The sequence below is a fragment of the Rhincodon typus genome, chromosome 4 (assembly GCF_021869965.1).
Source record: "Rhincodon typus isolate 14 chromosome 4, sRhiTyp1.1, whole genome shotgun sequence".
NCBI classification, from domain to species: Eukaryota; Metazoa; Chordata; class Chondrichthyes; order Orectolobiformes; family Rhincodontidae; genus Rhincodon; species Rhincodon typus.
In genome coordinates this window covers 108,893,240-108,907,645 of record NC_063335.1, presented here as the reverse complement: position 1 = coordinate 108,907,645, position 14,406 = coordinate 108,893,240, and the positions used below count along the sequence as shown (strand labels likewise).

Genomic DNA, 14,406 nt, shown 5'->3' with positions numbered 1-14,406 from the left:
GGTTGTAGGCTCCCAAGGTGGAATATGAGGTGCTGTTCCTCCAGTTTCCGGGTGGTGTCATTGTGACACTGGAGGAGGCCCAGGATGGACATGTCGCCCAGGGAGTGGGAGGGGAAGTTGAAATGGTGTGCAACTGGAAGGTGTTGTCATTTGTCGCGAACAGAGTGCAGGTACTCAACAAAGCGGTCTCCGAGCTTGGTCACACCAATGTAGAGGAGGCCACATCGGGAGCAGCAGGTGCAGTAAATCACATTGGCAGATGTGCAGATAACCTCTGTGTGATGTGAAAGGTTTTTCTGGTTCCGTGGATGGAAGTGAGGGGGGAGGTGTAGGGGCAGGTGTAGCACTTCCTGTGGTTGCAGGGAAAGGTGCCAGGGGTGGTGGGGCTAGTGGAGAGTGTGGAGCAGACGAGGGAGTCGCAGAGAGAGCGGTCCCTACGGAAAGCAGATAGGGGTGGGAAGGTAAATATATCTTTGGTTGTGGGGTCAGATTGCAGGTGGCGGCAGTGGCGGAGAATGATACATTGAATACGGAGGTTAGTGGGGTGATATGTGAGGACAAGGGGGATTCTGTCTTTGTTTATATTGCAGGGAGACGATGAGAGGGCAGAGGTGTGGGAAACACAAGAGATCAACATCCCACCTACCTTCCTCAGCCTCACCCCTCCTCTCTCTATTTATTTCAGAGCTCCCTTCCCCCTCCCCCATTTCTGAAGAAATGTCCTGACCCGAAGCGTCAACTTTCCTGCTCCCCTGATGCTGCCTGGCCTGCTGTGCTTCTCCAGCTCCACGCTGTGTTATCTCCAACTTCAGCATCAGCATTTCTTACTATCTCTCAATAATGAGACTGAACTGGTTGCTGGCCATAGTTCTGAATTGAGAATGGATCAGCTGTCCCTGGCGATCTAATGGTATTTCTGATAAATAGGGCAATTGTGAAAAAGACTCAAACGCTTTCCACCGACCAAACAAACAGAACAATCAAAAGTTTATGAAAGTCAAGGACCTTTATGCCAAAGGATGGGGTCATATATGAAATGCTAAGGATTTAGGGGCCAAATGTCCAGGTTGACTCTTATGTGCAATTGATTCTTAAGTAGATATAGTTACAACTTTACCCAGCATTAATTCCTGTTTATGAAAAAAAGTGTTTCAAACTTCTATCACCTTTGTATGTTAAAGTGTTTATTAACAACATACATGAAAGGTTAGGCTATTTCTCCTTGTATCAAGTAGTGCAAATAGTTTCTCTCTATCTACCCTGATGAAAAACCAACAAAAATTTTACCTATGCTAAAATTATATGATTTCCAAGGCTTGTAGCATTTCTGAACAATTCAAACTCGGCCTAGTTTCTTTTATGGTGTTTGAGTTACACCCATCCCAACAATTATACCCAATCTTGAAAAAAACTTTGAACAGATCTCTCAATAATATTGTAAATTTTGGCAAATACAACTCTAGTTTGTGTTAAGCAGGGTGTTTATGTCACACATAAGACATTCATACATTTAATAAAAAAGGCTTTTTATGTATTAAGAGGAGGAAGAGACTAGGCCATTCAAGACTGAAAAGGGGAAGAATTTCCTCACTCAGACAATGCTGTATCTTTGGAATTCTCTGCTCAGAGGTTTGTCGAAGCTTAATCATTGAGCATATTCAAGTCAGAAATCAATATGCCCTTGGATATAATGATATCAAGGAATATGAGGATGCGGAAACTGGCATTCAGAGCCATGATCTAATTGCATAGAGAAGCATGCTTCACAGGCTGATTAACCTATTCCTGCTCATTGCAAAGTTGGGTAGAGTACTTGTGGATTGGGATGTAGGAAGTTAGAATTTGGTGTTTGTAAAACGCTAGGGGGGAATGCATTGCATGGTCCTTTTTAAAGATGATGTGCTTTTTCTGTGCTTAGAGATTTTAAAAAAATGGTCTGTGAGCAGCATCTTGAAAGTTTGCAAGTACACAGAGAGCACCCAAATTGAAATACTTGTATCAAAAGGCTGTTCATTTATCAGGCCAAGCAGCAGTTTTTACCAAGACAACAAGTTTTGAATTTAGCCAATTAATTTGAACCAGGCACTTAGATACCAAAAATCAATTAAATTTAAAACTGACGGCTTTGATAACATAGAACCAATCCTATTGCAAGAAATTGATAGGTCATCAAGGGTTAAAAGAAGGGGCAGTTGGGCAAAGACAGAAGAACCATCTATGAGAACTAACAACCTTCAGCTCTCAGGACTGAATCGCTAGCTCTCATAGTCTCCTCTAGGTCTTAGAGAAAACACCATGTAAAGAACAAAGGTACCACAGCACAACTACCGAATTTTCTTGACAGAAGAATTGACAGAGAAGGCCTTCCTGACAGAGTAATTGATGGAGAAGGCACCGAGCATTCTGGAAGACACGTAACCTGGCTGTAATTTCGAAAGACTAAATTCTATTTTATTTCATATATAATTGGGATTTGTATTTATTGCCATACCATTAGAATCTGCTTTATTTGGGCAAAGTTAGTAGTTAGAAAGGGTATATTTGGTTTGTTAATAATTTAGTTAATTTGTTCATTGTTAGAGTTAGATAAATAAATTGTTACTAGTTGATTGTAATGTGAGTGTCAGGGATTTATTGTATTTAACCATTAGAAGTTGCTGAAAAGCAGGTTACACCACTTTTCACACTCCTTTTACAGGTTATAGGGTGAGGCGCTCCTCTTTGGGTATTTTGGTTTCAGTTCTCAGAGAGGGGTTAAGCTCTTCTTTATAACACTGCACCTGTCTTCTTGGGTTTTCATCAATAGAATGCTGAAAGTTATCAGACATTTTTGTCAGATTGGAGAAAATAGGAGAAGGGACAAAGGGGAAAGAGTAAAAAGAAGGGAGATGATATTAAATTACATAACAAAAATTGAGATGATTTAAAAATAAATCACCTCTAATTAGCTAAATGGCAACCAAGCTACTGCCCTTCATAGTACATTTTAACTGCAAATGAAACAAAGTATAATGCTGTCTTGATTTCCAGACCAGCATTTCTCCCTTAAGTAGCCAATAGCCATGTCGGATATTACATTCCTCCACTACTCTTTCAATCTGCACATTCAGATCATTGCACCGTGCTGCCTAAAATAATTTCACTTTATCTGCAGTCAGGCTTTTTGGCAATTAACTTAAATTACTGATGTCTGGTTACTGATCCTGCTACTAATAAAAAGATTTTCCTTATTTATTCTATCAGAACTGCTCATGATTTTAAACGCCTCAATTAAATCTCCTCCTAACATTCTTTTCACCTTGAAATTACCTTGGGTAAGTCTATTTTTATAATTGTGCTCCTAAAATTGCTTTACAAAAAATGCAAATATGTTATTTACGCATATACAAGTTGAGATGGGAATAATGATAAGTGAATATTATTCATAATGAAAAAAGTAGTCCATGAGGATGCCAGAACAAGAAAGATATGATATGTAAAGTATAACACTTCTAAAATATATTGATTGTCAATATTACAGTTAACTAGTCATTTGATTTAATTAGAATTCCTTACTGGGACATTATTATTGATTTTTTGTTTTATTCCAGGACATACAGGCCGCTTACTGAAAACCTTGTGTTTTACAAGCCTCACATTTCTCCTACTGCATGCCTTGTTTCAAATTACAATTTACAGCCTCCAAGCTAATGAAAAAATCAAACCAGGCTTCAATTGTAAGTATATCCCTTTCTGTTCTTTTTCATATGTTATGACAACACTTTTTTACAGTTGATAAAGGGTTTATTTCATAGCTATGGTTCTTGACTTGATTTCGCCACACGGCTAAGGAAAAAGCTATTATTGCACATTGTACTTCATTGCACTTATTTGAAAAGTGCATTCATTTGTATAGCTCTGCTAAAGCATAAAGAACTAACATTGGTAGCGATTCATGTTGAATAGCTGAGAAATATTTAATTGTGTCATAGATGTATTTAAAGGGCAGCTCAAAAGGGAGAAAGAAATGTAAGATTTTGTTTAAAGGCAAGATACTGCGACTGCTGGAAATTGGAAAAACAAAACACCAAACGCTGGATAAACTTGGCAGGTCTGGCAGCGTTTCTGGAGAAAGAAACAGAATTAATGTTTCAAGTCTTAGAAATCCTGCACCAACTGAAGCTGCTAGCTTATCCAAAACCAACAGTTTCTGGAACGTGGAGATCTTTATTGGAGGCCAAACTTTTGAAGCCACAAGGGGCTGAAACAGTAAGTGAGTGCATTTCGTTTAGGATTTTGGTGGGGAGGATGGGAGCTTGCAGGGTGTGGGGTTGTCAGACAGATTGGAAGCAAAGGTGGAAGCATGGCTTTCAGCAAACAGTTATCGATGCAAGGTGATTATTTTCTAAAATTATGCAGGTTCTGGAAATGGTTCCTACAGATTGAACGTAGCAAATGTCACCTCCCTATTTAAGAAGGGAGTGAGAGAGAAAACAGGAACTGCAGACTTATTAGCCTTACATAAGTAGCAGGGAAAATGCTAGAATCTATTATAAAGGATGAGATAAACAGACATTTGGATGATCTGATTGGGCGTAGTCAGCATGCATTTGTGAATGAGAAATTATATTTGATAAACCTGTTAGGGTTTTTTGAAGATGTTACTATCAAAATTCATAAAGAAAAGTTAATGGACGTGGTATACTTAGATTCTCAGGCTTTTGATAAAGTCCTCTACATGAGGCTCATTAGAAAAAAAACATGTTGCATAGGAGGTAATGTCCCGGCTTCAATTAATTATTGACTAGTGGACAGAAAACAGAATGTAGGAATAAATAGATCATTCTCGCATTGGCAGTCTGTGGCGGATGGGGTACCATATGGATCAGTATTTGGGTCCAAGTTGTTCACAATATATATTAATGATTTGGAGTGGGGAACCAAATGTTACTTTTTTCCAAATTTGCATATGATACAAAACTAAGGGGAATGTGTGTTGGGAGGAAGATACAAAATGACTTCAGGAGGATTTGGACACATTTAGTGAATGAGCAAGAACATGGCAGCTGGAATATAATGTGTAAAATTTGAAGTTTATCCACTTTGACAGAAGAAACAGATGTGTAGAGTATTAAATGGTAAGAGGTTGGAAAAAGTAGAAGGAACCTGGGTGACTTTGTTGATAAGTCGCTGAAGACTAACATGCAGGTGCAGTAAGATTTTAGCAAGGTTAATAGAATGTTAGCTTTTATTACAAGACAATTGTAATTGCTAAAAAATTGTATAGGTGGTTGATTAGGCCACACCTGGAGTACCATGTGCAGTTTGGAGTTCTTTTCTCAGCAAAGATATTATTGCTATAGAGGGAGTGCAACGAAAGCTCGCCAGACTTGATCCTCGGATGGTGGGACTTTCTTCTCAAGAGAGAGCAGGTATGTTTTTTGTACTGTGTATCCTCTAAAGTTTTGATGCATGAGAGATGCTGTCACTTAAACATACAAAATACGAAAGGGACAAACAGGATAGATGCAGATACGATGCTTCCCCCTGGCTGGGGAGTTGAGAACCAGGGAACACAGCTTGAAAATAAGGGACCTGAGGAGTAACTTTATGATGCAGAGGGTGGTTCATATATAGAATGAACTGACATAGGGAGTGGTAGATGCAGGTATAGTTACAACATTTAAAAGACAGGTGTACAGGAACATGAATATGAAAGGTTTAGAAGGAATTGGGCCAAATGCAGGCAAATGGGACTAGTTTAGTTTGGGAAACTTGGATGAATTGGACCTAAGGGTCTGTTTCTGTGTGGTATGACTCCAGATCCGAGAGCAGGAGAACTTCTTTTACTCAGTGGGTTGTGAACTTTTGGAATTCTGTACCACAAAGGACTGTGTAATGTTTGAGAGAGAGATTGATAAATTTATGAATACCAGTAGTGTACAGGGTTATGGGGATGAGGTGGGTAAAAGGTATTGCATGTTTGCTAGGACATACGGGCATGATTGTATTAAAAGGTTGGGCAATCACGACAGATGTTCCCAACCCAAAACTTCGTTCTAAGTGTCCCCAGATTGGGGCAAATGGAAGCCCTCCTCTAAGCTAACAGGCAGCCAGTGCTGGTTTCTCTGCTGGGAAACTGACCACTTTTCTTGCCTGCCAGGGAAGCAGGTAATAATGCTAATGGTGACCTTTTAAGATTGACTGTTTAAGGGCCTTACTTGGTGGTAGACTTTCTTGCCCAGAATTTAATTGTTAAAGTGTCAAGAAAGGGGCAAATATCACTCTGGGGCCACATCACCAAATCATTTTTTTCTTCTTGTCACCTTCCTCTCCACTTACAGGAAGGGTAAAATTATGCACATAGGCTGGTTGAAACAAATCATTTGGGATTAATGCTAAACATCTGTACAAATTCTATGTTTGTAAAGATTTAATTCTAGAACATTATGTGTAGAGAATAACAGATGACTAACCAATGCACATCATATTTGATTCACTATGAATGACCTTCCATGAGCTGTCAAGGTGGTGTGACTGGGAGGGGAATTTGGAAGTGGTGGTGTTCCCTTTTGCTCAATGCTGTTATTCTTGTAGGCGATAGAGATTGTGGGGTTGGAAGTTACTGTTGAAGAGACTTTGGCAAATTACTTGAGGGCATCATATAAATTGTACATAATGTAGCCACATTGTGGTTGGAGGAATTGAATATCTAAGTGCATGGATGCAGTGTCATTCGTACATCTCCTTTGTCTTGGATGGTGATGGGCTATTTGAGTATGTTAGCTGTCAGTCCTGTAAGCAATATGAATCTCCCATCACATTCGTGATCTGTACCTTATTGATGGTGGAGAGGGTTTGGGTAGTCAGGAGGTGAATCACCCAGTGAAGATCCTAAAATAGATAGTTGCAGAGTTAATGTACACATGAGTTCTAATTTTCCTAAAATTGTTGGATTCTGGAGAAATGTCAGAGGATTGGAAAACTGCTAACATGTCACCCATATTCAAAAAGGGAGGCAGACAGAATGTGGGGAACTATAGGCCAATAGGCCTAACATGTTGGAGAAGTATTAAAATCAGTTATTAAGGAAGTAACAGCAGCTTATTTGGAAAACCATAATTTAACCAAGCGGAGTCAGCATGTGACAAGTTACCTCACAAAAAGTTAAGTAATAAGAGTCCTCAGTGTTGAAGGTAGTATATTGGTATGGATAGAGAAATGGCTCACAGGCAGGAAACAGCAAGTGGGGATAAGGTTATTTTCCTCAGGTTGACAACCTGTGACCAGTTAGTTTCCACAGTGATCACTGCTGGGAATTTTTTTTTCCTTTCTTCATTCGTCCATGGGATGAGGCCAGGCAGCATTTATAACCCATCTCTAATTGCCCAGAGAGCAGTTAAGAGTCAACCACATGCAGTGGGTCCAGAGTCACATGTAGGTCAGACCAGGTAAGGATGGCAGTTTCCTTACCTCCAGGATATTAGTGAACCAGATGGGTTTTTCCTGACAATTGGCAATGGATTTATGGCCATCATTAGACCCTTAATTCCAGATATTTATTCAATTTGGATTCCACCTTCTGCCATGGCTGGATTCGAACCTGGGTCTCCGGAGTATTATCTGGGTCTCTGGATTAACAGCCCAGTGATAATACCACTAGGCAATCGCCTCTCCTCCCCTGTAAACTGCAACTGTTAGCAATGTATAAAAATGACTTGGAAGTAGGGAGTAAATATACTGTAGCCAAATTTGCAGATGACACAAAAATAGGTGGAAAGGCGGTTTGTGAAAGGGATACAAACAATTTACAGAGAGATTATGGTAGGTTCAGTAAATGAGCAACAAGTTGGCAAATGGAGCATAATGTGGGAAAATGTGAAGTTGTTCATTTGGAAGGGAGAGACAAAGAACAGGATATTGTTTAAATAGAGAAAAATCAAAGAAATCTGCAACACAAAGGAACTGGGTCATTTGCATAAAACACAAAAAAGCTAACATGCGGGTAATCAAGAAGGCATTTGGAACGTTTGCCCTTATTTCAAGGAGGTTGGAGAATAAGAGTAGGGAAGACTGACTGCAACTGTACAAGGTGTTGGTGAGACCACATCTGGAATGCTGTGAACAGTTTTGGTTCCCTTATTTAAGGAAAGGTATCCATTTCACAAAGATTTACTAGGATGATCCTTGTATGAAGGATTCTCTTAGCACAGGCTAAACAGATCTTGAATTTTTTTTTTGCTTTGATTTATTATTGTCACATGTACTGAGATACAGTGAGAAGTATTGTTTTGCATGGTAACCAGACAGATCATACCTTACATAAGTACATCATGGTAATAGAATTAAATGCAGAACATAGTGTTACAGCTACAGAGAAGGTGCAGTGAAAGATTAACTGTAAAAATGAAAGAACCGTTCATAAGTCTGATAACAGCAGGGAAGAAGCTGTTCTTAAATCTGTTGGTGCGTGTTTTAAAACTTTTGTATCTTTTGCCCGATGGAAGATGGTGGAAGAGATTATAACCAGGGTGGGAGGAGTCTTTGATTATGTTGGCTGGTCTCCTGAGGCAGCAGGAGGTCTAGCCGGAGTCAATGGAAGGAAGGCTGGTTTCTGTAGTGATCTGGGCTATGTTCACAACTCTGTAATTTCTTGACGTCTTGGACAGAGCAGTTACCATTCGAAGCTGAGATGTATCCAGATTGGATGCTTTCTATGATGCATCTATAAAAATTGGTTAGAGTCATTGTGGTCATGCCAGTTTACCTTAGACTTCTGAGGAATTAGAGGTGTTGGTATGGTTTGTTAACTGTAGTGTCAATGTGAATGGACCAGGATAGATCATTGGTGATATTTATTTCTAGGAACTTAAAACTCTTGACCACCTTCACATCAGCACCATTGATATAGATGTGTGTCGTCCACCCTGCCTTCTTCACCACCCTATTTGTGATGCCCCTTTCAAGGAACTATACCTGCATCTCTAGGTCTCTCTGTTTGACAACGCTCCCCATGGTCATACCATTAATTGTAAGTCCTGCTCTAGTTTGCCTTACCAAAATACAACACCCCAAATTTATCTGCATTAAACTCCATTTGCCAATTTTTGGCCGGCTGGCCCAGTTGATCACAATTCTGTTGTGTTCTTAGATATCCTGTTTCACTGTCCACTATATCGGCATTTTTGGTATCATCCGCAAACTTACTGACCATGCTACCTTTATTCTCGTCCCAATTGTATATAAATGACAAACAACAGTGGATCCAGCATCAATCCTTGTGGCATACTGCTGGTCACAGGCCTCCAGTCTGAACAACAACCCTCTACCATTACCCTCTGTCTCCTACCATCAAGCCAATTTTGCATCCTGTTGGCTAGCTCTCCCTGGATCCCATGTGATCTAACTTTGCTAACCAGTCTACCATGAGGAACCTTGTCAAAGGCCTTGCTAAAGTCCATGTAGACAACAACTACCACTCTGCCATCATCCATCTTCTTGGTCACCTTTTCAAAAAATTCAATCAAATTTGTGAGATGCGATTTCCCATGCACAAAACCATGGTGACTCTCCCCTAATCTGTCCTTGCCTTTCCAAATACACAGCAATCCTGTCCCTCCGAATCCCTTCCAATAACTTATCTACCACTGATGTTAAGTTCACTGATCAATGATTTCCTTGCAGCTGTTCATAAATAATATCACAGCACTAGCCAAGCTTTCAGCCATGCACCCATGGCTGTTGATGATACAAATATCTCCACTAGGGTCCCTGCAACTTCTTCCCTAGCTTCCCACAATGTCTTGGGATACACTTGATCAGATCCCAGGGAATCATCTACCTTGAAGTGTTTCAAGGCCTTCAGTATCTCTTCTTCTGTAATATGGACTCTTTTAAAGACATTGCTATTTATTTCCCTGAGTTCCCTAGATTCCATGTCTTTCTCCACAGTAAGTACTGATGAGAAATATTTGTTTAGGATTTCATTCATCTCCTGTGGCTCCACATATAGACGACCTGTCTGTTCTTTAAGGGGCCTTTATTCTCTCCCTAGTTACTCCTTTGCCTTTAGTATGCTTGTAGAATCTCTTTGGATTCTCCTTTAATTTATCTACCAAAGCTATCCCACATTCCCTTTTTGCCTTCCTCATTTCCCTCTTAAATGTACTCGAACTCCCCTAGGAATTCATTTAAACCCAGCTGCACATACCTGACACATGCCTCCTTCTTTTTCTTGACCACAGCCTCACTATCTCTTTACCTGTGAGCAGTCTCCAACAATCAACTTTTGAATATTCCTGTCTTATGCCATCAGAATTGGCCTTGCCCCAAATAAGCATTTTAACTTGTGGATCAGACCTATCCTTTTCAGTAACTGTTTCAAAACTAATAGAACTATGGTCATTGGTCCCAAAGTGCTTTCCCACTAACACCTCAGTCACTTGCCCTGCATTATTTCCCAAGAGAGGTTGCGTTTTGACCCTTCTCTAGTAGGACCATCTACATGTTGATTGCGAAAGTTTTCCTGAACACATTTTACACATTCCTCCCCATCCAAGCCCTTAACACTATGGCAATCCCAGTCTATGTTTGGAAAGTTAAAATCCCCTACTATTAAATCCTGCTATTCTTACAACTATCTGCAATCTCCCTACATACATGCTCCTCAATTTCCTGCTGACTACTTAGGGGCTTATAGTCCAATCCCATCAAAGTGATCACCCACTTCTTATTTCTCAGCTCTCCCCATATAGCTTCACTGGATGATCCATCAGGAATATCCTCTCTTAAGTACTGCTGTGATGTTCTCCCTAATCAAAAATGTCATTCCCCCTCCTCTCTTGCCTCCCCTTCTCTACTTCCTATAGCATCTGTACCCTGGAACATTAAGCTGCCAGCCCTGCTCCTCCCTCAGCCATGTTTCTTTAATAACTATGATATCCCAGTCCCATGTTCCCATCCATGCCCTGAGTTCATCTGTCTTACCTGTCAGGCCTCTTGCATTAAAATAAATGCAGTTTAACTCTTCAGTCTTCCTTCATTCCCTGCCATACTCTTGCCCATCTGGTCTATTTAACTTGCTTTCTTGAACTTCTGCACTAGTCTCAACCTTCTGTTCTGTTTCACTACTGTTTAGGGTCCCACCACGAACAAACCCCCCCCCCCCCCCCTCCCACCACCGCCAGACTAGTTTAAACCCTCCTGAGTAGCTTTAGTAGGTCTCCCTGCCAGGATTTTGGTCTCATCTAGTTCAGGTGCAAATCGTTCCTCTTGTACAGGTTGCCTCTACCCAGGACAGCTCCCAGTGATCCAGAAATCTGAATCACTGCCCCAGTGGTGAATAAACTGTGTACAGTGGTCTCATCAGTCTCTGTGTTTGAACTTTTTAGGCGTATGTATTGGCTACTTTTAAAACTCCAAGATGTTAACTTGGCAAATTTTCTATCTACTATATTTAATTCTAAAAGTTTTCCTTTTCATTATTTGGTTGGAAACAGTTATGTCTTTTACAAATACTTGGGTAATTGGGCATCATTATTTCTTTTGAGAACTTTAAAGTAAATAATCTGCATTAGTAAGATTTTATTAGAACAAGTTGACACATTTAACCTTTCAATTCAAGTACAACATATGAAAAGGCATATTGTGTAACACAGAATTTTATGCAGAGGAAATGCTGTCTTTGCTGGCCAGCAATCACTGAAATCCATCACGCAGCAAAATGAACTCTTCTTGAAGAAGTTAACGTTAATTAACATGTTGTGATACACACATGTGGACAGGGACACACGCGCACACACGTCCTTTACCTACTCATGTTCTGATCTTCCTGTGAGTGTATACAGGTGGCAAAAAAGGTTAGGTTTCATTTCTAAGTTTTTCGTAGGTTGGGCTCAAGTTTTCTTGCTTTTGAAAAGTTTTGTCCTACAAATGTAGAAATTCCAGGGTTTGTAAGTCATTTACTGTTTTATTGTCTTGATTTTCTGACTGGAAAACAAAAATCATTTGAAAATATCACTGGCAATAATTCTAGAATTCCATTCTCCTCCGACATAAGCCTCACCTAAGAAACAAACCTCTGATCCATGTGTGATAAATGACTTGCTGATGTCAAGCTGAAATGATTATTACCTGGCTTTTACAGGAACCAAAATCGTCCTCTTGAAAATCTGTCGTGTTCAATTTTATTGATTCATTTTATGTTCTGATTAAATAGAAGATATTAGTTAAGGATCATTTCTCATCCCTAACTTCCATAAAACTGTCTAACTGTTACTAACTTCACCATGATTTCCATCCTAATAACAGTAACACAAATTCCAGTTTGCTTTAAATGTCATCTGTGCATCCAGAATAAATTGAACTGACAGGAAATTAGCCTCTTTTTAATTGAATACTAACCTGGCACTGATGCTGCGTCAATTTGGTGGTTCACTGTTCATAGTTGAGTTCTTTAACAATACTTAAACTGGCTTAAAGAGATAAAGCAATGTACATGAGGTGAAATTGAAAGCAGGATATTTAGACTGTGACCCTTGCAGTTATACAAGGATTGAACCAGCCATGGGACCCTACAAACAGAAGAAGAAGCAACCTTCGAGCCTGCTCGACCATAGTAAAATGATGGTTGATCTGATTTTAACATCAAATCTACACTCTTGCATATCGCTGATAATCTTTCATCCCTTTGGCAATCAATCTACCTCTGCTGTGTGTAAATCATCACTAGTTGGCTGTAATTCAGCTCTTTATTTAGAAATCTGAGGCAATCAAGTACTGAAGAAATTATTTAAACATTATTGAATGTAGCAACCAAAATGAGACCCCTCAAGTAAGCAAGTTAAGTCTCACAACTCAACTTGGCTATCATCCAGTTAATGAGAGAATCTGGCCAGGATTCCAACCAAAAGTGGTCTGTCTCTGGAAGTGTCCAGGGTTTGATCCTTGTGCAAAGTTATTCTCTGGAGTTCTGGTGTTTGATTCTTATACAAATTTTCATCTCTCAGGTCATTATTGATAATTCTTCAAATTCTTCCATTCAAATTTCTGCAAGTCTGCCGGTTGCCTTCTTATCAGAAGTAGCTTCTTTGTTCCTCATTACATTGGGGTTAGCTGTCTGTTTAAAACACAGCTTTTCCTGCAATTATCCCCATTATTTCAAAATATTTGTTCTGTAGGCCATCTTAATTGTCTTGAGGAAGCAGCTTATCAAGCAGTTGTTATCTTGTGTCTCTCAGGAAATATTGTTTAATTCCCAGAGTTGGTTAATTCATATGTTATTTTTCATTCTTTTGTAAGTGTCTCCTTGTTATTTTTATCTCGAGTAACAGTTTATTCCAGAAAGAATTATCGCTGATTCCTTCAATCCGTGAAGTTATTAAAGTTGTGAAGTTTACATTGTCACACTTGCCTTAAAAATATCTAGATCCTGTATCCTACAGACTTTTGAGGAAGGGGATTCTAAAGACACTCAACCGTCTGAGGGGAAAAAATGTTTCCTCACCTGTTTTAATAGATGCTCCATTATTGTTAAAATGACCCATGGTTCTAGATTCTCACATATAAGGGGAAGCATCCTTTCACCATCCTCCTGGTTGAGTCCATTCATTTCTTATGTATTTCAATTATGTCACACATGACCCTAAGCTCCAGACGACTCTCCAGATGACTCTTGAAGTTTGTGTGTAGTGAAGGGACTTTTCATGAATGGATCATCAGTGGATGTTGTGAGAGCTTTAAAACTTACGTTGCCTCTATTTTGACACTCCAGCATCTATAAAAGATTCAAGGGAAGGAAATTCATTGATATCTTATTCAAGGCTCCTTATTTATCAAGGTAAAACAGAAAATTGCTGTGCTGTACTGTTGCTGATTAAGAATGAAGTGGGCAGGTTGTTTAACATGTGAAAACTACAGTGCCAGTGTTAATTCTGACAATATAGAATTAGATTAACAAATGCTTCTTTCCATAGAAGTGTTGACCTTTTGAGTAGTTACTGTTGTGAATGGTGAACATGTATGTAATTCAGGTTTTTCAGCAAGAGACAAACAAGTTGCTGTGAGGAGAAATTGCAAGTTATACAAAGTAACTAGGTTAATTGGGAATTGAGATACCAGTCAATACATTGGACTGCATTGCTTTGCTTTTGCTTGACTGCCAGATGGAATCAGAATGTGTTAAAATCCCAGTTGATGTTGCTAATGGACAAGTCAGATCCCAGAATGAAATCTGGACTGATTCAGTCAAATTATTGAATGTGATGGCCATTTACTGAAATATAGGCACACAAAAGGCTGCATATTTAAAAAAAAAACAAAATCATTACATAAAAGAAAAAAAAGCTATCTAAATATAGATTCAGAGATAGTAGGAACTGCTGATGCTGGAGAGTCTGAGATAACAAGGTGTAGAGCTGGATGAACACA

General features: G+C 39.4%; 1 protein-coding gene across 1 annotated transcript in view; it reads left to right on the top strand.

Annotated features, from left to right (window-relative positions):
- The window catches only part of LOC109920528 (piezo-type mechanosensitive ion channel component 2-like), a 696,943-nt gene that overhangs the window by 216,286 nt on the left and 466,251 nt on the right, over positions 1-14,406 (top strand). Inside the window, exon 3 of the mRNA XM_048596193.1 lies at positions 3,591-3,716. Coding sequence (XP_048452150.1) covers positions 3,591-3,716 — 126 coding nt within the window. The remainder of the gene's footprint in view (positions 1-3,590; positions 3,717-14,406) is intronic.